The sequence below is a fragment of the Lemur catta genome, chromosome 7, assembly GCF_020740605.2.
Source record: "Lemur catta isolate mLemCat1 chromosome 7, mLemCat1.pri, whole genome shotgun sequence".
Taxonomy (NCBI): Eukaryota; Metazoa; Chordata; class Mammalia; order Primates; family Lemuridae; genus Lemur; species Lemur catta.
This window is the reverse complement of record NC_059134.1, coordinates 93,075,817-93,102,248: the sequence shown is the minus strand read 5'-3', so window position 1 is coordinate 93,102,248 and position 26,432 is coordinate 93,075,817. Positions and strand designations below refer to the sequence as shown.

Sequence of the window (26,432 nt, the reverse complement as noted above, 5' to 3'; positions counted from 1 at the left end):
AAACACTTCGATGAATAGATTTCAGTGCCTATAAAATTATTTGTGGGTTGGCCTCTACCAAAACATAGTAAATGCTTAGCTGTCACCTATAAAGTTAATTTTGGCCTAGGCAACTACAAGACCTTTCATGTAAACTCTAACTTAAACTAAGAATATAGTATTCTCCGCTCTGAGTTTTTTCTTTCCATGGTTTCAGTTACCCGCGGTCAACCACAGTCTGAAAATATTAAGATATTTTGAGAGAGAGAGATCACATTCACATAATTTTTATTATAGTATATTGTTATAATTGTTTTGTTTTATTAGTTATTGTTGCTAATCTCTTATTGTGCCTAAGTTATAAATTAAACTTTATCATAGATATGAATGTATAGGGAAAACATAGCATAGATAGGGTTCGGTACTATCTGTGGTTTCAGGCATCTACTAGGGGTCTTGGAACATGTCCCCCAGAGATAAGGGGGAACTGCTGTACTGTCCCCACCCAGGAACCTGAGTTGTATGGAGTTTGTGGGGGCTTGTGCCATTGGTGATTCCTACTCTTCTTGAACACTCTCCTAATGTGGCAGCTGATGGTCCTAAAACATTTATGTGCATCCAGGATGTGCATGTTAACATTAAAATTTTATCTTTTTTGTCCTTTTTCTTACCTTTCCTCTCAATTTTATAGGGTGATATCCATGAGGATTTTTGCAGCGTTTGCAGAAAAAGTGGCCAGTTGCTGATGTGCGACACGTGTTCCCGTGTGTATCATCTGGACTGCTTAGACCCTCCTCTGAAGGCGATTCCCAAGGGCATGTGGATCTGTCCCAGATGTCAGGACCAGGTGCTGTGGGTGGGTCAGAGGGATGAGGGGCCAAGGAAGAGAAAGACTCCACCATCAGGAGGAATTCCTTTCCTGGGGAATGGTGCAGTCTGTTCTCTCTCCCAGGTGTTCTTCTCCAGGCCACATCTTCCCTGTTCACATCTTCCCGGCCCAGCACTCGGGAACACAGCCTTCATTCCCGCAGAGCTTCTCTGTCATAGTGCTGAGGTGGATAGACTCCACCTGCTTCCTTGTGTTTGAAATGGTCTTCTTTTTAAAAGTTCATTCTGCCTCATTCTCCAAGAATGGACCAAACCTAGTATATGGTTTTGGAACTCTTCTTTGGGAATAAAATCTTTAAAGGAACTGCCCAACTGATTAATTAAAATAACAGCCATTTCACTTTTAACCTATGTTGTCATCAGGCTCAGAGAACTAACTACTCTAAAGTGCCGTCTTGATATTTCATGGACTTAAAAGACAGACATATTAGGTACTGTCCTAGCCTCCTCCCTCCTTCTCTGTTTGGTTTCTGATCTCTTTTTCTCAACTATCCATATATCTTTATATTATGATTTTTATTACGAGCTGTCTCAAGTCTTTTTTGGAAGTAGTCAAAGTATAAATAAAAGATAAATAAGCCCAGTAGCTTAGCAAGCATTGGGATCCTGCTCAGTTCTTTGGAATCCTGATTTGAGAGAATTCTGGTTTTCCTCTTTTAATCTTGGTCCTCATGCTGCAGTCTCTGTGGTACAATAGATCATTTCTCACTCTGTCCTCTTCCTGATGCCATTTTGTGACCCTCTGATAATTTTCTACACAGCGTCTAGATTATACTTTAGTATTTGGAACTGATATTTAATTTCCTTGGACAAGCTGTCTCTGAGAGACACATAAGGCTAAAATTGAGATAGGCAGCCCATATCAGGTCAAGGACAAGACTGCCAATGGCTGCTGCCACCATGCTGACATGCAGCTCCTGTGTCGGTGGTTCTGGGTGTCGGGAGTGTTTGGGGGTTGCATGTGTGAAAGGCAGGAACGCTCAGCCAAGTCCCAGCCTCCTTCTAAGTCTAGACTCAAGTGTCTTGGCTCTTTCTGCCTTTGAACTTCATTTTCCTAGGCTGATATTTAGAACTGGTTAGTCTAGAAACCATAGACCTCTGCTACCACAAATCCTTCCTGGATTTTGACTGCCAGTAGCCACAGACACCGTTGCTTGCTGTTAGATACAGGATGTGTGTTTAAACCTTTTCCTCAAGGTAAAATTCTAAACATCTTTTCAGATGTTGAAGAAGGAAGAAGCAATTCCATGGCCTGGAACTTTAGCAATTGTTCATTCCTATATTGCCTACAAAGCAGGTAAAGAATTACCCATACCCCCGTTTTCATAAGCCTCCTTTTGTTTTGTTTTTTTTTAAAAAAGTACTGGAAGGCAGTATTTGTTTTATTTTTAAAAAGAAATTTAAAGTTAAAAACAAAAACCTTTTATTGAATGAAGTGCAAAGTTTTTGTAGGACATTCTTGGGGAGAAAAAATGAGAAGTGGTATCTTATTTATGTAAAACCAGGAGGGCCAAACCACTGACAATTTTCTTAGCATACCTATACATAGAGAAAGGAAAAGTCTAGGTGAGCAGGTTCTGTGCACTTGGTGTGGGAGCTTTGGGGAAAATATCTTCTTTGGCAAGCATTCTGAGCACAGTAGCCTTTTCAAAGAATTAATTGTTGCCCGGTGTGGTGGTGGCTCACACCTGTAATCCTAGCACTGTGGGAGGCCAGGGCATGAGGATTCCTTGAGGTCAGGAGTTCCAGAAGAGCCTGAGCATGAGCGGGACCCCGTCTCTACTAAAAATAGAAAAAAATTAGCTGGGTGTGGATGCGTGTGCCTGTAGTCCCAGCTACTTGGGAGGCTGAGGGAGAAGGATCACTTGAGCCCAAGAGTTTGAGGTTGCTGTGAGCTAGGCTGCCGCCACAGCACTCTAGCCCAGGCAACAAAGTGAGACTCTGTCTCAAAAAAAAAAAAAAAAAAAAACCCAACAATAATTAATTGTTAAAAACTGTTCCTTTTTTTTTTTTTCAGCAAAAGAAGAAGAGAAACAGAAGTTACTTAAATGGAGTTCAGATTTAAAACAAGAACGAGAACAACTAGAGCAAAAGGTGAAACAACTCAGCAATTCTATAAGTGTAAGTAAACCTCTTGCCTTCAGTGGTAGATACATAGACGCATAGATGTAGACCTTTCCAGGTTCTTAACTGTACATGTGGACCCACGGGCTGGGTCATGTCCTTTGGTTTATTAACAGGATTAACTTAGGCAAATGCAAAGTTTGCCTTCCAGTTAGAGTTCAGCCCTCAGGTACAGATGGCCAGTTGGTATGTGGTGCCTTCCCCAAGCTCTGGAACATCCTCTTGACTTAGGTAACCTGAGAGAGGATTTTTAGTCTCCAGGCTGAAGAGATTAAGTAACAGCTACAGCAGTGTAGTCACCACCCCTGCATTTTCCTGACAGTGTTTGGGAGGAGTGTAGCGCCTTACCGGATGCTGAGCAGACACAGACCTGGTCCCTTGTGTGATTCTTTCTAGTCACCTGAGCTAGTGGGTCCATGCATATGGCCCTTCCCTCGCTCCCTTTCTTCCACACCGTGCTGATTGCATTTCCCAGTTTTCCTGACCAGTGTGAGGAAGAGGGTTTCTAGAGACAAGTATTGGAAGTAAGTACTGCCTAGTCGAGGTGGGAAAGAGTGTTGTATTTCCAGCAGGGGTACAGAGGCTCCTCAAAGATGCCAGGTGGCAATCGAGCTGTCCCACTCACTTGCCTTCTTCCCCCCACCATACCCACCAAATAGAAGCCAGCAGGTGTGGGGAGCTGAGGGCAAAAGGCTACAAATCTGAGTAAAAGGCTGCATCTTTTGACCTTGGACTATCTTAGATTCTCCTAAATAGCATTGGCCCACCCCAAGCCCTGCCTCTAAATTCTTACTGACTGAATGAGTGACCCCCTCAGTATACCCTCAAATTGAATCCAGATACCACTGGCTTGTTTTCTACCCTGGAGAGCGAAGTCCAGTCCTGAAGGTCATCCATTAGCATGACTGAAGCACATCAAAACCTGCCTAAACCAGCTTTAGAGTAACTGTGGGAACTTTTTTTTGAATGACTTGTTTCATAGTATTATGCCGGTCATGTCAGTTTGGTTTTAAGTGCCAGTGCTCATGCGCACACTGTTGTATGCCTGCTTTCTCTGTCGCCTCTTGGCTCCCCCACCCCACCCCTGCCCCATTCCTTGGGTAGTAGCTGCCCACTCCACTGAGGAGCAGAATTAGGCCTAGGCCTGCACACCTCACCTGGACAGAGAGGGAGCTCAGGGATTGCCAGGCCTGTTAGAAAAGCAGGAGGCTCAGAGCCACCACTCTTCTCATTCGCTGCAGAAATGCATGGAAATGAAGAACACCATCCTGGCCCGGCAGAAAGAGATGCACAGCTCCCTGGAGAAGGTAAAACAGCTGATTCGCCTCATCCACGGAATCGACCTCTCCAAACCTGTAGACTCTGAGGCCACTGTGGGGGCCATCTCCAATGGCCCGGACTGCACCCCCCCTGCCAACGCCGCCACCTCCACACCGGCCCCTTCCCCCTCCTCCCAGAGCTGCACAGCGAACTGTAACCAGGGGGAAGAGACTAAATAACAGAGCCCCTCTAGGAGAAGCCACGGGATCCCGGCGGCAAGGAGAGCAAAACACTGAAGACTCTAGAAAAGCAAAGCCGGATTTCTTCTGGAAAGTGCAGAATTCTTTTGGTTCTTTGGTTCCAGAGAGAGAGAAGATGCTTGTGCCAGGTGGCACCAGAGTTTGCCAATTGATCCTTCTTATTCTGTGTGTACATGCAAAGATTGGACCATGTTACATGAAATAGTGCCAGCTGGAGGTTCTTTGCCAGCACCATGCCAAGTGAAATAATATATTTACTCTCTCTATTATACACCAGTGTGTGCCTGCAGCAGCCTCCACAGCCACGATGGGTTTGCTTTTGTTTCCTTGGGCGGGGAGCAGGGACGGGCCGAGGGAGGAGAGCAGGTTTCAGACCCTTATTTGAGAGCCGTTTGCTTAGGTAGAGAAGACGAGTCCAAAGAGTGTGTGGGCTTTCCTGTTTCTAAACTTTCACTACTATAAAACCAAAAAAAGGAAATTGAGATTTAACCGACCCCAGTGCTGAGAAGAGGGAAGGGGAGTGGCTGGGAGGGTTTGGGGTGGGAAGGTGGAGCGACCAAGCAGTATTTAGTAGTGTTCTGAGGGGGACAGCGCAAGGGAGGGGACACCTAGAACAGCCCATAGCTCTCCCCATGCGCTCCGTTCCCCACGCGGGGATCCCCACCACTCCCAAGCCTTGTGAGTCCCCTTCCCTCCCTGCTGGGTGAATCGCATCCCGTGGTGATCTCGTGTCTCCTCTCCAAGAACAAGCAGAGCTGGGCCCTGGCCCGTGCCCAAGGCAGGGAAGAAGGGTGTGTGTGTCCAGGAAGGGAAGAAGGTGGATCAGTGATTTTACTTGAAAACAAGCTCCATCCCTTTTCTATATTTATAAGAAGAGAAGATCCTGAGCGAAGCAGCACGCGACCCAGGTGTGTGTGAATTGAATGGAGACGTTTCTTTTCTCTTTTATTTTTGTTTTTGTTCTTTTTTTCTTTCAAAAAAAGTTTTATTTTATTGTTTATTTTACTTTCTTGGTAACAAAAACTAAAATAAGGAATAGAAAAGCTGTTTTCAGGCTGACAGTCCAATTAAGGGTAGTCGAGACCTTGCATGGTAGAATAGGAATCATAGTGTCAGTGAGGTCCAGTGAGTCTTTGTGAGTCCTTGTGTCATCGTTTGGGCACTGTTTTTTTATGCAAGGGCAAAAATCTTTGTATCTGGGGAAAAAAACAACAAAAACTTTTTTTTAAATTAAAAAGGAAAATAAACGATATTGAGGTCTTCCTAGTGTTACTTAAAATTAAGATCAAGGTAAGAAACATTGTAAAAAAAATTACAGAAGTGCTATTTGTTTCCTAAAAACAGTGATTTCTATTAAAAAGGTGTCAGAACTGGAGAAAATGCCGTGTAGTTATAATTTTTTAGCACAGAACCTGCTGATCACGAAGACGTGTTGCTGTGTGTGTCTCTAGACTGGTGGGCTGGCCTCCGTGAAGGTGCCCCACCACTCTCCCTCCTCAGAAAAGACTGTCCTCTCTTCTTGGTGCAGGGATCTTGTCTCTGTTTTTGAAGCCCAGATGGAGTGTGGATGGTATCGGGGCCCTACCCGTGGTCTCCTCAGATGTTGCTAGAGCAAAAGGCTGGTGCCTAAATGAGATCCTTTCCTTTGGTGCTGCTCTTGGTCTTTCAGCCACCAGCATTATGAGTGCCTGGGGGACACCTCTGAGGGAAGTGGCCAGTGGACCTCAGCGGTGCTTTTGCACCCTGGCCTTGGTGGGGAGGGTATGGGGGTGCAGACTGGCTGCATCAGCCCTTGGTGCTTCGAAAGAACAAAGGAGGAGTGAGATGTCTTGAGGGTGCATCAGAGAGCCCCAGGGTAGCCTTGTTGTCTGTCTTGCCTTGGAAGAGAGGTCTGAAGCTCCAGCTGCTTCTTCTGCCTGCTGGCTCCAGGCTTCTGAGATGGAATTTAGTACACTCCACCCACCCACTCCTGGGTGACCCCTGGCTAGAATTGCTGTGCTTGCCTTGGCTTGGACTGTCATGGCCTCTCCTTCTGGAGAAAACCAGGATTCTGAAAGCTCAGACCATTTCTCTCTTCTTGCCTTGTGGGAAGTAAGTTGTGTCAGAAGTGTACTCTCGCTGGAGACCTTTGCCTATTGCGTGCCCTAGGGGTTGACAGGAGGGAGGTGGAGGCTCTGCACCCCGGTCCTACCGGAGCGTCTCCCCCAAGTCTGCCCCAGGACCTTGTAATGGCCAGAGCCTAGGAGTGGCTGAAAAGGGCCATTAGCTTCTCTTCCACCCAGTTAGGCCCAGAGAGACAGACGGATCCTGCAAACAAATGCAGCAGAGAGGAGACGCTTCTTAGAGTAAAATGTGTCTCGTCCATATCAGCCATTTCCATGCACCTTCCTGAGGATGTCAGAAGAGGGAATTAAGTTTGGCCACACAGACCTCAGTTAGGCCCTGCCTGCTAGACTGGTTGAGGGGGCCAGAGAAGAGTTCCCTGTTCTCATTCAGAAACCAAGGTGCTATGTCTCATCAGGGAGCTTTGGAGATGCCTGGACTAGTGGAGGAACAGTTGGCGGAGAAGTGGCAGGCTGTATGCCCTGTCTCAGAGCTCTCCCCTTGGACTTGCCTGGGCCCGCAGGGGTTGCCACACAATGCCTGTCTGTTCCTGAAAGAAGCTGGGAAGCCATCACCACTAGAGGCCTTTGGTTGGTAAGGAGCTGCCTGAGGAGTCTCGGGGCGGGGGACAGGGCTAGGAGTTGACCAGTGTTTTGCCTGCTGCTCTGGGCAGTGTCAGCTGCACTCTGACCTCGCCTAAAGTTGGGGCGTGGCTTCTTCCTAACACTCAGCTGGGAGCTGTTCTGTGAGTCGGCTAGCATGGAGCACAAGATGCAACCCTGCCCCTAAACCTGCACCCTGGACTCAAATTCCAAGACACTGCTTTACTGTAAAGAAAAGGTCCAAGTCACTCGATCTCCTTTTCCTTCACTGTCATGACAGAAGAGCTCCACTCTGTCCCCCCAGACTGGGTGCCTGTGACCACCTAAGACACACACTCATGACACCACCACCCCCACAGCTGCCTCCCCTTCCTTCTTTCTTCCCTCTGCTGCTCTTTCCCCATGGCCCAGAATTTAGCTGTTCTGACAGCCACTTCTCTGAGACCAGCTGGTCCTGCAGTCACTTCAGAGAGCAGGGAGTGGCTGCACTGGGCCCTGACTGGGAGTCCCCTTGTCAGTCCCTGATCAGGCCCTGCGCCCTGGAGGCAGTGAGGTCATGTTGCTCTCATCCCCACCTCTGCTTCTTGCCAGAATTGCCACCTGCAGGTCCTTTTTCTTTCATGGAGCCTGCTGGGTCTTGTCTTACCTCTGCTGAGCTCATCTGGAGTTCTGATTTCTTCCTTCCGTATCTGGCCCTAGGGGTGAGTTATACCAGACAGGGAGACCCACTCAGGGGCAGTCCCTGTGGGGCCTGTCTCTAGAGTATGCGACATGGCCCGGCAGCCTCCAGCCAGCACCCTCCGAGTGCCCGGCTTCCCTGCAGGGCTGCCTCTCTGTCCCAGCTGCTGCCCAGCTCAGGCCCAGCTGGCGCTGCGAATGGGGGTGGCTGTGCACAGCTCCTCCCGCCACGGGGACCATGTTTGCAGCTCACTTCCAGCAGAGCCTCCTCAGGCTCTCACCTCCAACCCCCTTCATTCCCTTCTAGGGCGTGGCCCTCCTTATTTATCTAAAGGGCCAATGTAGGAGAATTTTACCCCAGGAGCAAAAGGCCCTTAGGGTAGGTAAGAGGATGGATGGTAGCCCAGGTACGTTTTCCAGGCCCTGGGTACTTCAGACCCCATGGCTTCTACTGGGTAGAGGCGACTTTGCTCTGTGTAAATGACCGTGGACCTCACCCCCACCCCTCAGCCAGGCACCGTTGGCAGGAAGCAGGAGTCCCATTCTCACCCTGACTTGCAGCCTGTCCTCTTGTCAGCTCCTCTTCAGGAAGGGAGTGGGTGGCTCCTGGGGAGCGCTCTGGCCCTCCCGCTAGAGTGAACTGAGCAAGCAGGGGGCTATGCAGAGAGCCAGGGAGGAGTTCCTACAAACAGCTCTTGGAAAGGGAAGGCAGGGCTCAGATTCCACTCGGCACCCCCTCCCAGAGCCCTTCCTCCCGGGGCAGCCTTTGGCCCCTCACCTCTCTGCGCGGTTGGTCCTCAGCCCAGGGCGAGCTGCAGTCAGGCCGGGTGGGACGGGCAGGCCAGAGGTCAGCAAGCTCTGAGCAGAGAAGAGCCAGCCAGACCCCAATCCTGTCTCTTGTCCATGCCCTTTGTGATTTCAGTCTTGGTAGAACTTGTATTTGGAGTTCTGTGCTTCAAAGTTTTTGTTTTTGTTTGTTTGGTTTTTGTTTTGAGGGGGTGGGGGGGATACAGAGCAGCTGATCAATTTGTATTTATTTATTTTAACATTTTACTAAATAAAGCCAAATAAAGTCTCTCGGCCTCATGGTGTTGGGTTTGGGGCAGGGGAGGGTGGGCCAGAAACACTCCAGTTCCAGCCTCTGCCCTCCCGACTCACGCTGTCTGGGAGGAGGCTCTTGACTTTGAGGGCCCAGGCCCTGCTGGACTCCAGCCGGGCTCGGAACCTCCCTGCTCAGTGAGGCCCTTATGCCTCAGAGAACCAGCCCTTGATCCCCCAAACCCAGAGGAACATGAAAAGAATTTTTAAAAACTTTAATTATGAAAAAGGAGTATATAATTGAAGATGGGGGAACCAGCCCCAAACCTGCTGGGGCAGAGGGAAACCAGACCCCAGCCATAGAATAGCAGCAAGGGAAGGACCCCAGGCCCCACCCCACAGGGGCTCCACCTTAAATAATTTAAATAGCAGTGATGGTGGGATGGTGGCAGGGTGGCAAGGTTGCTCCAGTGTCTGCAGGGGTGCACGTGGGAGCCAAGGCGAGGGGCAGGGGTGAGCCCATGCCTAGTAGGCTCAGGCTGGGCTTCGGGGCTGCTGCAGGGCAGTGAGGTATTTGAGGGCCGCAGCCCCATAGTGGCGAGACAAGTCCTGGTGGAACTCGTCCTTGAGGGCCTGGAGGCAGTCACGATAGGTGGGGCTGGAGCGGAAGCGGGAGATGTCAAGGCTTGGAGCATGGGGCAGGTGGATGGTGAAGGCCTCAGGCAGCACCAGGAACTCATATTCCTGCAGGGTGGGGCAGAGGGACAGAGGTTGCCTGTCTGGGGGGAGACACAGCCTTGGGAATCAGGTTTACTCTGTAGCCCCTAAGAGCTAAAGGAAGGGCCAAAGGGCAGATGAGTTTAGTTCTACAGAAGGGAAACTTCTAACAGTGCTGCCTGAGGGTGTGGTCCACCATGCACAGGTGTGGTGAGTTCCCTGGACCTAGAGGTATTCAATCGAAGGTGATGGCAGCAAGACACCCTGCTCACCTGTGCATCCAGCTCCACGATGTGGGCCACCTTGTTCCAGCCAAAGCCCACGAAGCGGGGGTCATAGCGGGGACAGTCACGAGGCACCACCACGTAGGGCTCGTAGTCGGCTGCCCATTGCACACGGTATGGGGCCTCAGCCTCCCGCCAGCGGGTGTAGTCTGTGGGTGCATGACCCTGGGGCCACTCGTGGTACCTGTGCAGCAGGGTGGGATGGGGAGCCAGGCTGAGGCCAGGAGCTGGGGGTGGGGGAGCAGAGCTGGGCAGAGCAGCAGCCTCTCCTACCTGAAGGTGTGGAGAGCACTGGCGTCTAGCAAGGCCAGCAGCTCTGCCTTGGAAGTGGGGAAGCTGAAGCGGTAGTGCAGGGTCTCGAATGCCGGCACCACCAGGGCCGCCTTGCGCCGGCTGTCCAGCCCCAGCTGCTCGATGGAGGCCCTGGGGAGCAGCACGCGTGAGCAGGAGAGCAGAGCGGGGCCTGTGCCACCAGTGCCCAGCCAGTGCTGCCACAGGGGCAGTGGCCATGGGACCTCATTCCCAAAGGCTGCCTTATCTGATGCCACCCTGATGCCCTCAAGGGACATGAAACAGTGGGGCCACTGTTGAAACAGGCCTGGCCCCTCCTATGCTCTGTGGCCATCTACACAGTGTAACACAAACCCCATCGTACAGAGGGCCAAAAGGAGCAGGGCCATACCGGCTGTGGGTCCCTGAACCCACCACTGTCCATATCCGCCCCCCCACCGTTCCTCTCAGTCCCTCCAGGCCCACCTGAGGTAGTCATAGAGGAAGTAGGCAGGCAGAAAGTCAATGTCACTGAGGAAGACGTAAGGCGTGAGGGCCTGGGCCAAGGCCACGTTGCGGAGCTGGTTGATAGGGTAGAGGGGACCCTCTCGGTACACCACATGGTAGGCCACGTCCTGCCGGGCAGAGAGCACTGGGGAGGCCTCGACGAAACGCAGGAACTGCTGGGCCTCTGCGTCTGTCAGGTACAAGGCCAGGCTCATGGGGCCCGGCCAGTGCCTGCACAGGGCTTCTAGCATCTGCAGCCTGGGGCAGGGGCGGGGCGGGGGCAGGGGTGAGGTCAGCCCTGCCCCACCCCTCTTGCACAGGAACCCAGGTAGGACGGGAAAACCTCCCCACAGCTGCTGACACCCCCCAAGGGGTGCTGAGCACCTTCCAAACACCTTTCAAACTGGTCTTATTTAATCTTCCCGACAACCCTAGCAGGTGGGTACTTTCTCATTTGACAGATGAGAAAACTAAGGGCTGGGGGTATTAAGACTTCCCCATGGCCCCACAGCTACTAAGGGACAGTTCCAGGACTTCACCATGGCCCCACAGCTACTAAGGGACAGTTCCAGGCATCAGAACAACTCCAAACCCCAAGCTCTTTCCACCATATCCAATGTCTCCAACTTCTGGAACTCCTTGAGGAACAGGCAGCTCACTGTCACAGCACCAGGCTACCAGATGAAACCTCCTCTCAGAAACTCCCGATCCTAGCCATGCCATGCTCCCTGGAGATGCCCTCATCACCCTCACCGGTCCATGGAGAGCTGGGCCACCAGTGTGACATCGTGAGGCCGGGGGGGTGGTGGTTCATGGGGCAGGAAGGTGATGTGCACACGGTGCACAGTGAGCTGCTGCTGCCGGAACTCGAAGCAGGCATCTTCCTCGTCGAGTTGTGCCAGGGCCCGCTGCAACGTACGCGGGTCAGGGTAGAGAAGGACCGGCACTGGGGGAGGACGGCATGTCCCCCAGACAAGGCGGGGTCCCACCAGAGCAGAGAGGGGCAGGGCCTCCACAAGGTAAGGGCAGACGGCTCTCTCTCACCTGCTCGGCCCCAGGCGGGGGCTGGCTGGGGCACCCAAAGAGCTCTCTCCGCAGCAGGTTCCCATCGTACTCCATGAAGGTCAGGTAGAAGTTGCGGAAGAATTCCACGTGCTTGTTCTTCACCCGAAGCTTCTTTGGTGAGTTCCAGTGGATCACCTGGGACACCAGAGGGTGTGCATGGGGGTAGAGGAGCAGGGAGCAGGAGTCCCCATCCTGGCGCACCACTGTCCCACTCACCTTGAGGTCAGAGGCCTCAGAGTAGCAGCGCTCGGCCAGCGTGTGGTCCGACAGCTGCACATTCCAGATGCAGGGCAGGGGCTGCACCAGCCCCGGGTGCTCCTTGATCACAGCATTGAAGATGTCCTGGGCAGAGACAGCCATCGCATCTCAGCCCCCAGCCTGCCACCCGCCGTCCCCCACCAGGGTTTCCCAGACCTGGTCGGCCAGTGAGGTGGCAGGCAGGGTGAGGAGCTCCCGGCTGGCTGTCACCCTCCACATCTGCTCCCAGCCGGCTTGCCGGAGCCGATCCAGCTGCAGCAAGATCACACCTGCCGATGGGGGAAAGTTGTCATGCCCACCCGGGATGACCAGCTCCTGGGGGCCAGGGGTCATGAAGGTGTTTTTTGCATGTTTATTTTTTGATTTATTGGTATTTTTCTGACTGTTCAGACAATGGTTATGGACTACTTCTGTCTATAATCCATCCTCTTGGGGGTGAGGGGAGGCACTGCACACTGCCAGCTTACAGAGCAGCTCCAAAGACATCTTCTCACACCCAGTGACCCCAGGACTGTTAAAATCATCTCCATTTAATGGATGAGAAACTGAGGCTCAGAGGGACCATGCGAGTTGGCCCAAGTCGTCCAGCCTGCATAGGCAATGTTGGAACTGTTTTCTGGCTCCTCATCCAGTGTGGCTTCCACAGCACTACTCTTCCTGGGGGACTTCCTAGCACTCTTTGCCCTGCCCAGCCCCTGGGGCCCGAAGAGCAGCAGCCCACCCCTCCTGCCTCCCCCCACCACTATCCCCACCTGTGTTAAATCCCCGACCCAAGGCAGGCCAGGGCCTGTGGTTCTTCCAGAGGTTGCCCAGGTACCAGTCGCTCTGGTTCTCCACGAGCCCGATCACCTGCTTGTCTGGGAGGGGAGGGCATAAGGGAGCTGCCTGAGGCTGCCATGGGACCTGGGCTCAGGGTTAGACACATGGGGTCCTGGGCAGGCCAGGGAGGCTGGCTGGCTGGGGCAGGGGCCCAAGCCTCTCACCAGAAAAATGAGCAAAGAGTGCCCAGAGCTCCGCGATGTCAGAGGCAAAGGTGACATCTGTGTCCAGGACAACGACTCGGGCCAGGCCAGGGGGTAGGGCACTGGGCAGCACCAGCTTCATTAGCCCGTAGAGGCCAGAGTAGTGCTTGTTGGGGATCCAGGAGACCTGGGGCTGTGGGGGAAGGGCAGGGCATGAGCTGGCAGAGAAGGGCCTATGCGTGCCAGAACATACTCAGAGGGACATAGTGGGGAGAAGGGGTGAACTCCAAAAAGAATGAGGGGTTTGAGCTTCAGTAGGTGTGATGGGACTGGGGCTTCTCTTCCCCCACCCCCCAACATGCGGGGAGAAAGGAGAGGGATAGGCACAGCTGGCAGGAGTGCAGAGGGGCCGGGGCTCCTGCCTTGAGCTTCTCAGCGTCATAAAAGCTGACACGGACAGCGGGCACCATCCACGTGTGGAAGAGTGTCTCCAGGATGTTTCTGGCCACGGCATCAGTCACCAAGTGCAGGTGCAGCGGATTTTTCCTTTTGGGTGGACAGAGAGGAAGCCTGAGAGGCCCCAGCAGGAACAACATGGGACACTCCCCACCCAGGGGTCTCAGAGGTGGAACCACCATCTGCAAAGTGCTTTTCCATACCCAGCTCAGGATATTCTTACAACCACTCTTCAGGAAAGGAAGAGGACACTGTCTTTATGTCACAGATGAAGAAGGTGGAGCTGAGACCCAGTGACTTGCCCAAGACTTTGTCCCCTTCCCACTTCTGACCCACCTCCACGGTCACCTGCTGTACCTGTAGAAGAGCATGGACTTCACCAATGTGATGACCTCTCTGCTGGAGTTATGTCCCGCACACACAATGGCCACATGCAAGAGCTGGGGAAAGGACACCCAGGTTGGCAGCAGTCTCATTCCCACCCACTACACGGCTGAGCCGGCCTGGGCGGTGTGGCCCCGCCTGGCCGCAGAGCCAGGGAGGAGTTCCGGGAGCGGCAGCAGGATCCAACCCTCCATTTCACACACGGAGAAACTGAGGCCAGGAGCAGAGGAGGTGTGCACCCGGGGCGCCCCCAGCTGGCTGGCCAGTGCCAGGGCAGACCCCAGGTGTGATTCCCACAGGTGTCCAGGTGGCTGGGCCGGGGGCGCGGCGCCCCGGGATTCCCACCGCCAGGGGCCGGCGCACCTACCTCGCACTTGGGCGGCAGCCGCGGGCCGCAGTCGGAGCGGTTGTGGCCGCCCTGTTCCGCCCGCGGGTCTCCGTCGAGGGCAGCGGCTGCCCGCAGCCGTCCGTCTGAGGGGATACATGGCGTGAGCGGGCGGGGGAAGCATCCCGGACCCCCTGGCTCACCACCCGCCCGCGGCCCTCACAGCCCGGGTCCCCACCGAACAGGAAGAATCCGATCAGCAGCAGCAGCAGCAGCAGCAGCAGCAGCGCGGCGGCCCCCAGCGCCCGGGGGCGCCTTCGGGGCAGCATGGCCGCGGGCCGGGGCGCTCAGGGCGGCGCGCGACCCCCGGCTGCCGGCTCCATCGCGGGCCCTGCGTGCAGAGGAGGAAGAGAGGAGGCGGCTCAGCCCTGGGCGGCGGGACCCGACGGCCGCCCGCTAGTCCCTCCCGCGCTGCGTCGCCACCCTCACCTGCCCCAGCTGCTCCCGGGCCCGGGCCCTGCGCTCCCAGCAGCCCGCCCGGGAGCGGGACAGGGGAGGCGCGGGCCGGCCCCGCCTCCAACCTGGGTTCAGGTTTCACCTCCGCTCTGCTGAGCTCGAAGGGGCGGGGAGACCCCCCGGGGGGCTGGCAACGCCCACTGCCCCGGCCTTCGACGGCCCCCCAGCCTGCGAGGAGCCCCGGGGACCCTCTTTCTAGGCTGAGTTTCCCACCAAGACGCGGCGAAGGTTGGAGGGCGCGGGAGCAGCCACCCAGGAAGGCCTAGTCCCCGCTACCTGGCCTGAGCCCATCCCCCTGCTCCCTGCTTTGGGGCCCAGTCTCCGTCCCCTAACCTCCCCGGGGGAGGGGCCAGTGACCCCGGACCCGGGATCAAAGGGACAGCCGGAGCACAACAGGAGTGAGGGGGAGGCGACCGGAATGCTGGGCCGCGGGGATCGGGGACACCTGCTCTGGGGACGGGAGGCGGGGCCGGCCGAGACCTGCCCGCGAGCCAGCGGACACCTGGAGCCCTCGCCTTCCTCCCCCTACCCGCGGTCCAGGTTGCCGGCCCTGCCCGGCGGCAGCCCCGGCGCGGCCCGGACAAAGCGCCCTTGTGAAGGCCGCCTCTCTCCCGGTAGCTGGCGAGGGGCCTCTGACGCGGGCGGCCAGGGCCGCCTAGGCAGGGCCGGGATCCACCATCCAGTCTAGACGGCCATGAGCGTGCCGGGCCCTGTCCCGGAGCTCTTCCTCCCTCCTTGTATGCGCGCGCCCCATAGCAGGCCCCAGCCCGGCCTCTGGCCCTGGAGCAGGTGGTGGGCACTCTGGACCGTGCACAAGATGAGCGTGCCAGGCCCTGTGCTAAGGGTTTGACACCCTCCCTCAGTTCATCCTCACAGCAATCCTATGATGAGGCTTTATCTCCCCCTGAGAGTTGACATGACCTGCTAGGGAAGAACGCCCTCCGCCCACGCCCCCCAGCCCCACACCCCTTCCCGGGCCCTGCCCCTTCCTTGCTCTTTGTCCCCAAGGGGCTGCTGCGCCGCCCCAGGACTTGCCCTTGATGTTCCTTCTGCCCGGAACGCAGCTTCTCACAGGGCTGGCTGGCACTCATGGGAAGTTGGAGTCGTTTGCTTGTTTACTGCCTCCTAGACTGGAAGCTGCTCACGGGACCGGGCCCTTGTCTGTCTTGGCCTGGGCTGGGCACGGCCTTGCACATACCAACTGCTCAGTATGTGCTGGAAGTGGGTGGGAATGAGAACCCACCCTCCCCTGACCTGGGGCTCGGGCTGTGTCCTTTAGCTCAACCTCCAGCCCCCAAAAGTAAGGCAAACCTAAAAGAGCTGTGGAAAAGCTCTGAGACCCCCAAGGCTCCTCTTCAGGCCTTTCCCTGGGGTGGAGGGAAGGTCAGCCTTGGGGCTTTGGAGGCCAGGGCTAACGGTTGCTATGGAGACTGATGGCGGCACCTTGTATGTCTGCGAATTGAGAGGAGATGGGCGATGCCGGCTGGGACTTTGAGCCTCCAGCTTCCCTGATCCTCAGCTCTAGCCTGTCGCTGGTGTGAGGGTGGGCGATTCCCTGCCCAACACCTTCAACAGAACAGATTGCAGGGTTAAGTGTGAGGGAGGCCTGGCCCAGAGTAAGTCTTCAGTGAGGGGCTGGGAGCTAGCCGCAAGCTGGGACTGCAGATCTCACTGGTCACTCTTAACACCTGCTTCTCTCCAACCTCACACGCAGGGAAACCTGAAGTGCTGAGATGCCCGCAGGGCCTCCAGGGGGTGTTCTGGGGCATGGAGGGGGGAAGGGAGACAGGTATGGGCATATAACAGGGTGCTGTTCCTCTAGGCCTGAGACCCAGTTTGACACAGCTCTGCCCAGGACCTTGCTGTGTGACCTTGGACCAGTCAGGCCCCCTCTGTGGGCCTCTGGTGTCCTCACTGGCGCCTACTGGGCTGATCTATCTCTCTTCCCCTGTGACTTGGGGCAGACTGAAGGAGGGAGGATCCAGCCCAGCCAGGTGGCCAGGTCCAGGCAGGGGCCCAGGGAGCAAGGAGGGGCTCCCCTCAAGAGCTTCCTGTACACAGGGCCACTCTTTGTCTCTGGGGCCTAATCAGGCCCAGGATCTAGAGAGGAAATTCAGGTAGCCCTGTTGCTGCCAACCTGGATCCTCTGCCCAGTCCTAGAGGGAGGGAGGAGAAACTGGCTCCAGCCCCTGCTCCCTTATATTCTGTCCTGAGGAGGCTGCCTCTGTGTCCTCCATGCCTCTCTCCTCCCTAGAATCACAGGACCACCAGCCCTGGGAGTGCTGAGGAAACCTCACATTCCCCCTCCTCTCTCTCTCTACTGCAGCCCAGGGAGCACTGGGAGGAGTGGCCAGCGGTAAGATCTGGGAAACAAGTTCATTAAGATGGTGGGCTGGAGGCCAGGCATGGGGGGTCACCCTGTAATCCTAGCACTTTTGGAGGCTGAGGTGGGAGGATAGTTTGAGGCCAGGAGTTCAAGACGAGCCTTGGCAACATAGGGAGACCCCATCTCTATAGAAAAATAGAAAACTTAGCTGAACATGTTGGCATGTGCCTGTAGTCCCAACTTCTTGGGAGGCTGAGGCAGGAGTATCACTGGAGCCCAGGAGTTTGAGGTTACAGTGAGCTATGATGACATGACTCCACTGCACTCTAGCCTGGGCAACAGAGGGAGATCCTGTGTCAAAAAGAAAAAGATGGTGGTGCAGATCCTTTTGTGGTTCATAAGCTCAGTGGCTGGATTTTCACATTCATGTGTAAGATGTGCCTCCCTCAAACCTTCTTACTATTGATGGTGGGATGGAGCAAGGAAGGGAGAAAGAGACCCACCTTGGATGCCCTGAGCCCAGGTCCTAATCCCAGTTGCTAACTGGCCTCACGACCAAGGAGCCTCAACATGTCACTGCTTTTGCTGGGCTGTGGGCAGTAGGAGAGAGGTCACTGCCATAGGAGACCTGCCCTGTGGCCCGTTTGGCCAGTGCCTTGCTGTGCCAACTGGGACAAGTTTTTTCCTGTCCTTGGGCTTCTAATTTCCAATCTGTGAGCAGGAGTTCATGACAACCTGGCAAGGTTTCTGGGAGGAGGGTGAGTGAGCCTGGCACCTAGAGGTGGCAAGAAATGATGTTGATTATGCCCATGGCCACCTCCTCTGTTCTCCAAGCCCTTTGCCCTTCCTGAGGACCCTGGACACCTCTCCCTGGGTCTTCGCTCCCTGGCGTGAGTAGGAAGTGGAAGGGAGGGTTGTGGCTTCTTGGTGAGGTGGGATGCTTTAAAACGCCTAGATTCTTAGGTCAGATTAAACTAGAATTCGCATTTTGACTGAGCGTTCTAAAGCGCATCCTTTCCTCATCTGGAGGTAATATCTTGTGGCGCGGGTCAGATAAAATAACGTACTACTATTCTCAGGATCCCTAAAGGCGCATGCCACGCCCCCTTCCCCGCCGCCAATCCGCGGCCGTCTCTCCGGAGCGCATGTTCCCTCCACCTCCGGCCGCTGCTCTCCTGCTGCCACCCCTGCCAGGCAGGCTGCTCGTTTTGGGAAGGGATCCCCAGGAATCGCCCAGCTGAGGACTGGGACGTGCATCCAAGGGCCAGAAAGCGCTCGGAGATTAAACCCAAATTCAAGGATCAAGGCTGCTCTCACACCATTTTACAGATGGGGAAATCCGAGGCCCCAGGAAGGGCAATTCCCGCGCAAGGTCCCCTGAACGGAGGAGAAGCCCGGGACAGTGTTTTCTCCGCGTAGGTGGCAGTGCAGTTGCACGCTCTTGCAGGGCACAGTCCTTGCGGGAGCTGGGGCCAAAGCCGGAGGACTAACTGTGCTGGCTAGGGGATCGACACTGCTCTAGGAGGTTGGGGTCCTCATTGCCTTAGTTTCCCCAGCACTACCTTTGGTGGGGAACGGGAGACGGGGCACTGGGCAAACGCGCGCCTGCTGAGACACAGTCCGAATGCCCTTAGGTGCTCCGCGTCTCCCCAAGTCTGATTGAGGCCCCTTTTTTTAAAGGATGCACTACCTCCCAGCCCTCTAAAATCCTGTCCGCCCGTTCGAGCCTCTCGGCGTTCTATTAGAAAGACTCAGCCCTCCTGCTCCCTTCTCTAGAATGAACTGCTCAGACTGCCGCCCTGCTCTCCCGAAGTGTTAACTGCGCAGGCGCAAGCGCAGCCAACCCGGAAAACGCAAGAACCGGGCCCCGACGACGTAGGGCGGGCCGGGGCGGAGAGTGTGTTAACCAATGCCTTGAAGGAGTGCGGGGGGGCCCTACCCAAGTGGGAGGCGATTTAAGAGATAAGGTGAAGGGTGGTTCAATGGCTCTTCAAGTCACCATCCTTTTGGTCCGCGAAAGTTAAGTAACCGAGAGGCGGGCCTAGGACCGGAAGCAGGAAGGAGGGCGCAGGAAGCAGGGCGCCGCAGCCAGTCGTACTGTCGGTCCGTGAGTCTGTTGGTGCCGAGAGCAGGATGGAGAAGCTGCGGCTTCTGGGCCTCCGCTACCAGGAATACGTGACTCGTCACCCGGCCGCCACGGCCCAGCTGGAGACAGCAGTGCGGGGCCTCAGTTACCTGCTGGCAGGTGCTACCCTGACCTTGATCCATGCCTTGGGGGCCCTGACCTATGACCCCAGTGGGCCCCTTCCTTGCGGAGTCAGGGTAGCGATCGCTGTGCTTGAGAAGTCCCGTCCAGGTTCCCGTAGGGAGTAGGGAGGAGACGTCGGGGACCCGAAGATGAAGGGTTAGGCAAACGCTCACCGACGCCTTCTTCTGTACCTTCTTCCCAGGTCGATTCGCGGATTCGCACGAGCTCTCAGAGCTGGGTGAGCTGGGCTCTGGGGTGAGTGGGTAGGGGGGTGGCCCGGGCCCGGGAGAGCTTCCCAGAGCGGGTGACTACCACAGCTCGAGGTCCTAGGCTGCCCGTTAGATCACCCTGTGCTATGACTGAATCAGACAAAAAAGTCTTTTGTCCCCTATCCTGGGCCCCCCGTGTCCCCAAGTTAAGAGACATGTCTGGGGACCTTGATGAGTGTTCACTGCTGTTCAGGCACTGGGCCAAGCGCCTTTCCTGCCTTTGCCAGTTAATCCTCCCTACCCTCAAATGAGGTGGGTACTGTTATTGTTCTTGCTGCCCAGTTAAGGGAACAGAAGTGCAGTGAGGTTAGGGAACAGTTGCTGATAATCCCAGAACTAAGATTCAAATCCCGATCTCCCAGATTCCAGGATTTCCAGACTGTAACTGTCTCAGGAGCATTTTCCCAGTGAGTACTGGAGGTGACAGTCCTGAAAGGATGAGCTGGGTTTGGAAAGGTAGAGATGGAGTAGACTCTCAGGGACAGACTGCAGAGAGGGCAAAGGCCAGGAGGTGGGACCACACGTCTGTAGCTGTTTGGAGTGCAGTGGGCAGTTGTAGGCAGCTGGATGGTCAGTGCTATCCTGCAGGGCAGTAGCTGGTTTGTCACTGAGCTCAACCCATCCTCTCTTGGTCCAACCACCCATGCAAGATCATATTGGGGAGTGTGAAGTACCAAGAAAGTGGGCGGAGAGGCAGATTGGTTTTCACATAATCTGTGGGTGTCTGAGCACAGCAGGTGACAGGTGATCCCTGCAGCTCTGGGGAGAAGGTGAGAGGGGTGGAGGCTGCAGAGCCAGCCCCTCAAGGCCACCCTCTACCCCTCAGTGTACTCCGTCTCTAACCTGCTCGTGCTGCTCAATGACGGGATCCTACGGAAGGAGCTTCGGAAAAAGTTGCCTGTGGTGAGAATTCTGCCAGGGAGGGCGGGAAGACAGGGACTCAGAAATGAAATAGCAACAACCAGCTCATGTGTGCAGCACATGTTGTGGTCTCATAGAGTGTGAGGCATGCCTTTGCCCATCTGAGCGTCAAGCCATCTCATTAGATGAGGTGTAGAAGTGTTAGCGACCTTGTCTCAGTTGAAGTGACTGAGCTTCAGAGAGGTGGAGTCAGCTATCCCTGCTGGTGGTGGAGTCGGTGTTTGAACTCAGGCCTGCACACTTAGGCTTGGAAAGGGGAGAATCCACATCTCTTGTCAGAGGACCCCCCCTCACCCTGCCCCACAAGGAGGGCCAGGGCCTAGGGGGAGCCCCCTGACCTCTTGGCCTGGGGTTCTTGCAGTCGCTGTCCCAGCAGAAGCTGCTGACATGGCTGAGCGTGCTGGAGTGTGTGGAGGTGTTCATGGAGATGGGGGCTGCCAAGGTGTGGGGAGAAGTGGGCCGCTGGCTTGTCATCGCCCTTATCCAGCTGGCCAAGTACGTTTGGACTGTGGAGGGCAGGACCTGGGTGGGGTGGGTGGGGGTGACACAAGCCAGCTGTACAGATGCCGCCCAGCCTGGCACCCCTGGCCCCTGCCAGCTAGCCATCTCCCCCTAACCCAGCCATACTCCCCAACCCAGGGCTGTACTGCGGATGTTCTTGCTGATCTGGTTCAAGGCTGGCCTCCAGACCTCACCCCCCATCGTTCCGCTGGACAGAGAGACCCAGACACAGCCCCTGGGTGAGCTGCTTCCCTGCTCTGGGGTAGAATGGGGTATAGGACTAATTAGTGGCTTTAGACTCCACTGGTATGAACGCAGTATTGTCTGTCTATGGAGCACATCTATCCGTGTCAACTGGTTTTATTCTCATCACCCTGCATTCTGCAGAAAAGAAAATGAAAGATTAAGTTAGGGACAAAACCAGAACTTGAACTCAGGACTTCTGATGCCAGGATCCTCATTCATTTTTTTGGTCTGCAGGAAGAAGGAATAGAGCAGGAGATAGGGGCTGCCAGCCTAGTCTCTGGGCCTGCTTCTGTAACAAGAGCTGCAGCCTCAAGAGGCAGGACACCCAGCACTTGTCAGCCTCTGGGCCTCACCTCTGACCTTGGTGGGGACAGTTCTTTGCATCTCATCATGGTCATGTTGAAAGCAAAGGATTGAGAAGATATGACCTCCCTGGTGCTCTAGTCCCTAGGAAGCCGGGGTTCTTGACTGGCTCTGGCCACAGATGCTGCTGACCTTTCCCCGAGCAAGGGAGGGTTGCAAAACGCTTATGTCCTACGCTGAGCCACAGCCACTGGCTGTAGTTTCATTGACTCAGCCGTAGCCTCAGTACAAGCTCATCCGATCTCCTTCATCCCTGAGTGTTCACCGTACACATGTTCTTTGCAGGCTTTACTGGAAACATGTCCCTCTGACAGTAGGGCCTTCTGTCTGTCCCTGCTAGATGGTGACCACAGCCCTGGCAGCCAGGAGCAGTCATATGTGGGCAAGCGGTCAAACCGAGTGGTGCGCACCCTCCAGAACAGTGAGTGGAGGATGTGGCCGTCCTGGGCACAAAGGTGTTGGGGTCCGCCTGGGCCTGAGGGGATTGGTTTCCATCAGTGTCCACCTTCCTCTTGCTCCACCCTGGGCCTGGCTTGCTCATCGGCTGCCCTTTCATTCTAGCTCCGTCCCTGCACTCGAGGCACTGGGGAGCTCCCCAGCAGTGGGAGGGACGGCAGCAGCAGCAGCGCCAGGAGGAGCTGAGCCTGACCCCCACCCCGCTGGGGCTGCAGGAGACTATCGCAGAGTCCTTGTATATTGCGAGGCCGCTGCTGCACTGTATCCTTAGCATGGGGTGGGGCCAGCACCTTGGGCGGGGGATCGATTCGAGCGTAGGCTGAGCCGGGCCCCTGTGCTGGAGACATCCTTGACGCCTTGGCCGTCAGTGCTCAGCCTGGGGCTGTGGGGTCAGCGGTCGTGGAAACCCTGGCTCCTGTCTGGTGTTGTGGACGTGACCAGGTGAGCCTGGGCGTGCCCGTGGGCCCCCCTTTGCACTGGGCTTTCCATGACGGGGCTGGCCTCACCTAGGCGGGGCGGGCAGCAGCCCCTGCTCCTCCCAGTGCTGCCCTTGTGGACACCCAGCCCAGATCAAGCCCCTGGCCCTAACCATGTCCCCTGTCTCCCAGTCTGAGCCTCCTGAGCGACAGAAAGGGCCTGACCCGGAGGGAGCGGCTGGAGCTGCGGCGCCGGACCATCCTGCTGCTCTACTACCTGCTGCGCTCCCCGTTCTATGACCGCTTTTCCGAGTAAGGACCTGGGCCCCTACCTGTAGCAGGGAAGAGGGCAGAGAAGCAGGCCCGGGCTCCAACCGCTGTTGATGCCTTCCCTTCTCCCCGGTTCCCCCATCTGGGGTTCATTGAGCACCACTCTGTGTCTGGGTGGCAGGGCTGAGGACATTGCCAGGTTTGCCAGGAGGCCCACAGGGATGGAGCAGGTGCGGGCTGTCCACAGCTTCTAGCTCATTCCCACACCTTCCTGCTGAATGGTGGGGATTATCCCCACTGCTCAGAGGAGGCCCTTGAGGTTCAAAGATGTTGGGCAACTTAAACAAAGACACCCAGCCAGCAGAGCTAAATCCCAAATCCACACTGTCTCCTGGCTGTCCCTTATTTGCCCAGAGCCCCCAGCCTCAGCCCAGAGAGGCCTGCTGGGGGAGCGCGGGGGTGGTCCGGGGCCAAGTCCCCCAGGGCCTGCCAGGTTGACTTTAGGAGGTCAGACCGAGATGTGAGGAGGGGCCCGGTGCAGCAGTGAGGCCAGGAGACAGACAAGCCTCCTGGCACGCCCTTTGTCTGGGCCTTAGCGAACACTTCTTAAAAACTGGAATGGTAACTGGAGTCGCATTTAACGTCCAGCCTCTGTTTTTTCCGAGAGAGTAGGAAGTAAGCTTATATCATATTTACTACGACCTCGGTGAAAGTGACTTAGCAGGGCAGTTCCCGCTGTTTTCAGGCAAATTTGAAAGCTCATAGGGCCTGAAGCCAAACCTATTCTGTACTCGAGAGAAAACATTCCAGAGACTCACACGCCCTCCGCCCCTCCTATTGCTTGCCCTTCACAGAAGGAGTCTTGCAGCCCTAGTGTCCCCGACCTGAGGAATTGTGAGGTGGGGAATTGCAGAGACGGCCCCAGGCCACACACCCTCCTGTCCCTGCCTTTCCTACCTGCCCACCGGGTGTCTGAGAGCTGAGAAATCCGTCAGGGAGACCTTTGTTTGCCCGAAGGGCAGGAGCAGGCCTGGAAGGAACAGTCCTGTCTTCCTCTCTCCGTGTGGTCTAGGGAGCCAGGCTGCCTTCCACATGTGTGACCTCGGGCAGTTATTTGACCTCTCTGTGCCTTGCTTCCTCATCTGTAAAGTGGGGATGATGAGAGAACCCACCTCATAGGGCTGCTTAGGGGTCATATGACTTAAAACATACGGTAGTGCCTGGTATGTAGTAAGCGCTTAATAAGTGTTATGTCTTATTTCTCTTCTATCATCAACATCACCATCATCTCACTCTGAGTTCCCCTGTGGGAAACACTCATCTCTTACAAAACTAGACCTTTGCCCTGTCCCCTTGCACTGAGCCAGCTCGCCCTCCTCAGCACTATGTCCCTTCCCAGGCCCTGACTCCCCTCTCCACTGGCTCGTGACTTTTCCATGTGGCGTGGCTCTTCTGCTGGACTGGGGGCTTCTCGAGGGCAGGGTGGGGTTGTTTTCCCCTTTGAACCCTCCACCATGCAACCTGCCTCTGCTCCGTGCATGGCCCTTGGGAAGCATTTATTGCTGGATGTCAGCGGAAGGGAAATGAGGGGGAAGGAAGAGCGGGAGGAGGCTGGCTGTGAGGTGCTGCGAGTAAGTGGCCCACCGCAGCCGAGCTTTGGGCATCCCAGCACTGGCGGGGAGGGCAGAGCCTGGAGCCAGCCCCAGAGGTCTCGCCCTTGTGGACTGGGCCCTATCCTAGCTCCAGAAAGTTGCTGTTTATCTTTTGCGATGCACTGTGTTTAGCTGGGTGGTTGGGGAAGGCTCTCCAGCCTCCTTGCTGGCAGGGACTCCCCTCCCTGACTCAGCCTTGTCCCTGTTTATCGCCTCCACCCAGGGCCAGGATCCTCTTCCTGCTGCAGCTGCTGGCTGACCACGTCCCCGGCATCGGCCTGGTCGCAAGTAAGCAGGGGCGATGATTGTAGAGTGTGGTCGCATGTGTGGCCCATCTCCTTGTTCTCTGTCTCCTTGTCATTTGATTCTTGGCATAGTGGGGAGAGGAAGCCCGGAAGTCAGGGTTGAGCCATAGAGCCAGGGGTGGCTGGAAGGAGGGTGTCCCATGGGGGAGTGGGGTATCGCTAGACCACGTGGGGCCATCAGCCTTTTTCCTGTCGCAGTATCCTGGAGCGATATGGGAGCATTTCATCTAAAGGGGGTTGTATGGCAGGGGAAGGGCCACCGGCCTGCTTTGAGATCCCTCCTCAGCAGAGCCACTGGGGTCCTTGTCTGTAAATGGGGAAGCAGCAGGGCTCCCGGCCATGCAGGGGTGAGGAGTTGCGTTGGTGGAGCAGGGCAGAGTGGAGTCCGGCCCCTGCCTCACTCGTTCCTGTCTCTCGTTGCAGGGCCACTCATGGATTACTTGCCCACCTGGCAGAAAATTTATTTCTACAGTTGGGGCTGACAGACATCCCGGGAGTGGGGCAAGGGGCAGGGCAGTGTGCTCTGCTGTGCTGCGCAGGGGGTGCCTCAGCCCGTCCGTCCCCTGGGCCCCTCTTCCCTAATAAAACTGACTCTGGCGTGTCCCAGCATGCAAGCTCTCTGTGCCCACCGCCCCAACCCCGGGCCCTGCACACAGCCAGGGAGGCACTGCGTTTAGTCTGTTTAGATCGGTGTTCTTGAAGGCTTTCCAGCCTCCTCATTTGCAGGGACCCTCCCTCGCAACTCACAAACTCACACCCTCCTAATACCCTCTTGACTCAGACTGCACCCTCTTGTGGTGGAGCCATCAGCCTTGGTCACTGGCCCAAGAGGGTGCCACTAGGACTGGGATCCAGGCTCCTCTGGCCACAGGAAGCTGCGACTTAACTCACAGAGCGTGGGGAGCTGCTGGCTCCGCAGCCACAGGAGCAAACGCTGCTGCTCACCCTGGTGTAGACAGACAAGGCTGAATGAAGCAGGCTCCCGGCGTGTCTTCTGGCCAGCGCCCGTGTCTGTCCCTGCCTTGCAGAGCCCTGTGGCTCCAGCAGCCCCAGGCCGTGGTGCTGCCAGCCCCCCCGTGATGGAGCCTGGTGAAGGGTGAGCCCAGCTGTGGCGCAAAGCCTCACCTCTAGCCCTGAGTCCTCAGTTGGGGGTGAAAGGCTTTTCTCCCGTAGGAGGAGGGTGTCAGGCAGCAGCCAGTGCTGGGTAGAGAATGGGAGCCAGCGAGGCTCTGGGAGAAAGACAGGTGCGAGTTCAGGGGACACAGGCTGGGGTCTCCCCCACACTCACCCTCTGGCTCTGGGGGGCCAAGTTTGCCTGGAGCCATGTGGGCGGCTGTAAGGGGGCCAGGACCAGGCAGGCCTTGGATTGGGCTTTCCTGCCAGTCCTCAGCCACGACCCTGCTCCCCATGTCTGCGCCAGAGCAGCCTCCTGCTGCAGTTCCCAACCAGACAGGTGGCCCCTTGGGCTCCCAGAGGGCTCTGTCTGCAGCTGGCCTTCTGTGCCGCGCCCCTCCCAGACACCCTGAGGGGAGCCACCTCACCCTGACACTGCTTCTCCTAAAGTGCCTCTGAGGAGTGCCAGCCCTGACACATCGGGTCTGTCAGGGTCAGAGCTCTGGCTCCAGTGACCCTCGGCTTCATTTAACAGGCACTTCCGGGCACTTGCTGTGCAGTGGGCTCTGCGTGTGGGCTGTGCAGGCAGAAAGGAGCGACATATTGTTTCCTGCCCTCGGGCCCTTGCCAACCAAGGGGGAGCCTGGTGGTGTGTAAACACAGGTGCTGC

General features: G+C 56.1%; 3 protein-coding genes and 1 pseudogene across 20 annotated transcripts in view; 3 read left to right on the top strand and 1 right to left on the bottom strand.

Annotated features, from left to right (window-relative positions):
• The window catches only part of PHF21A (PHD finger protein 21A), a 180,840-nt gene extending 171,867 nt beyond the window's left edge, over positions 1-8,973 (top strand). For all 16 annotated transcript variants that reach the window (XM_045557896.1, XM_045557906.1, XM_045557905.1 and 13 more), the window contains 4 exons: positions 671-826; positions 2,089-2,164; positions 2,885-2,988; positions 4,233-8,973. In XM_045557896.1, coding sequence (XP_045413852.1) covers positions 671-826; positions 2,089-2,164; positions 2,885-2,988; positions 4,233-4,490 — 594 coding nt within the window. In that variant the 3' untranslated portion in view covers positions 4,491-8,973. The remainder of the gene's footprint in view (positions 1-670; positions 827-2,088; positions 2,165-2,884; positions 2,989-4,232) is intronic.
• Positions 8,974-9,376: 403 nt separating this feature from the next.
• LARGE2 (LARGE xylosyl- and glucuronyltransferase 2) lies at positions 9,377-14,712 on the bottom strand. The gene is made up of 14 exons (XM_045557913.1): positions 14,399-14,712; positions 14,203-14,306; positions 13,809-13,891; positions 13,418-13,541; positions 13,017-13,188; positions 12,786-12,890; positions 12,190-12,302; positions 11,992-12,117; positions 11,755-11,910; positions 11,464-11,618; positions 10,690-10,968; positions 10,207-10,356; positions 9,922-10,117; positions 9,377-9,676 (listed from the first exon to the last, which is right to left on the bottom strand). Exons 1-14 carry the CDS (start codon positions 14,487-14,489, stop codon positions 9,467-9,469), a joined length of 2,064 nt encoding a protein of 687 aa, XP_045413869.1. The 5' UTR covers positions 14,490-14,712; the 3' UTR covers positions 9,377-9,466.
• Positions 14,713-17,308: 2,596 nt separating this feature from the next.
• Positions 17,309-25,252, top strand: PEX16 (peroxisomal biogenesis factor 16). 3 transcript variants are annotated; one of them, XR_006736502.1, is made up of 11 exons: positions 17,309-19,247; positions 19,453-19,488; positions 20,346-20,422; positions 20,802-20,935; positions 21,080-21,180; positions 21,891-21,971; positions 22,112-22,267; positions 22,371-22,447; positions 22,615-22,734; positions 24,568-24,632; positions 25,073-25,097. XR_006736502.1 is itself a non-coding variant. In XM_045557892.1 (11 exons), exons 1-11 carry the CDS (start codon positions 19,136-19,138, stop codon positions 25,129-25,131), a joined length of 1,014 nt encoding a protein of 337 aa, XP_045413848.1. In that variant the 5' UTR covers positions 17,309-19,135; the 3' UTR covers positions 25,132-25,252. The 3 variants fall into 3 exon arrangements, 2 of the variants coding, with proteins under 2 accessions (XP_045413848.1, XP_045413849.1); XM_045557892.1 differs by having other exon boundaries at positions 22,375-22,447; positions 25,073-25,252; XM_045557893.1 differs by lacking the exon at positions 17,309-19,247 and adding an exon at positions 19,882-19,926 and having other exon boundaries at positions 19,472-19,488; positions 22,375-22,447; positions 25,073-25,252.
• Positions 17,385-17,478, top strand: LOC123643166 (annotated as a pseudogene).
• Positions 25,253-26,432: the final 1,180 nt, after the last annotated feature.

Bases quoted from the DNA above. Each gene is read 5' to 3' on its own strand.
- LARGE2 (XM_045557913.1), bottom strand. From the start codon at position 14,489: ATGCTGCCCCGAAGGCGCCCCCGGGCGCTGGGGGCCGCCGCGCTGCTG. The intron at 13,892-14,202 runs GTAGGTGCGCCG...TCCTTTCCCCAG, and splicing joins GGCTGCCGCCCAAGTGCGAG to CTCTTGCATGTGGCCATTGT. The intron at 11,619-11,754 runs GTGAGAGAGAGC...CGTACGTTGCAG, and splicing joins CCCCGCCTGGGGCCGAGCAG to CGGGCCCTGGCACAACTCGA.
- PEX16 (XM_045557892.1), top strand. From the start codon at position 19,136: ATGGAGAAGCTGCGGCTTCTGGGCCTCCGCTACCAGGAATACGTGACT. The intron at 19,489-20,345 runs GTGAGCTGGGCT...TCTACCCCTCAG, and splicing joins GCACGAGCTCTCAGAGCTGG to TGTACTCCGTCTCTAACCTG. The intron at 22,735-24,567 runs GTAAGGACCTGG...GCCTCCACCCAG, and splicing joins TTCTATGACCGCTTTTCCGA to GGCCAGGATCCTCTTCCTGC.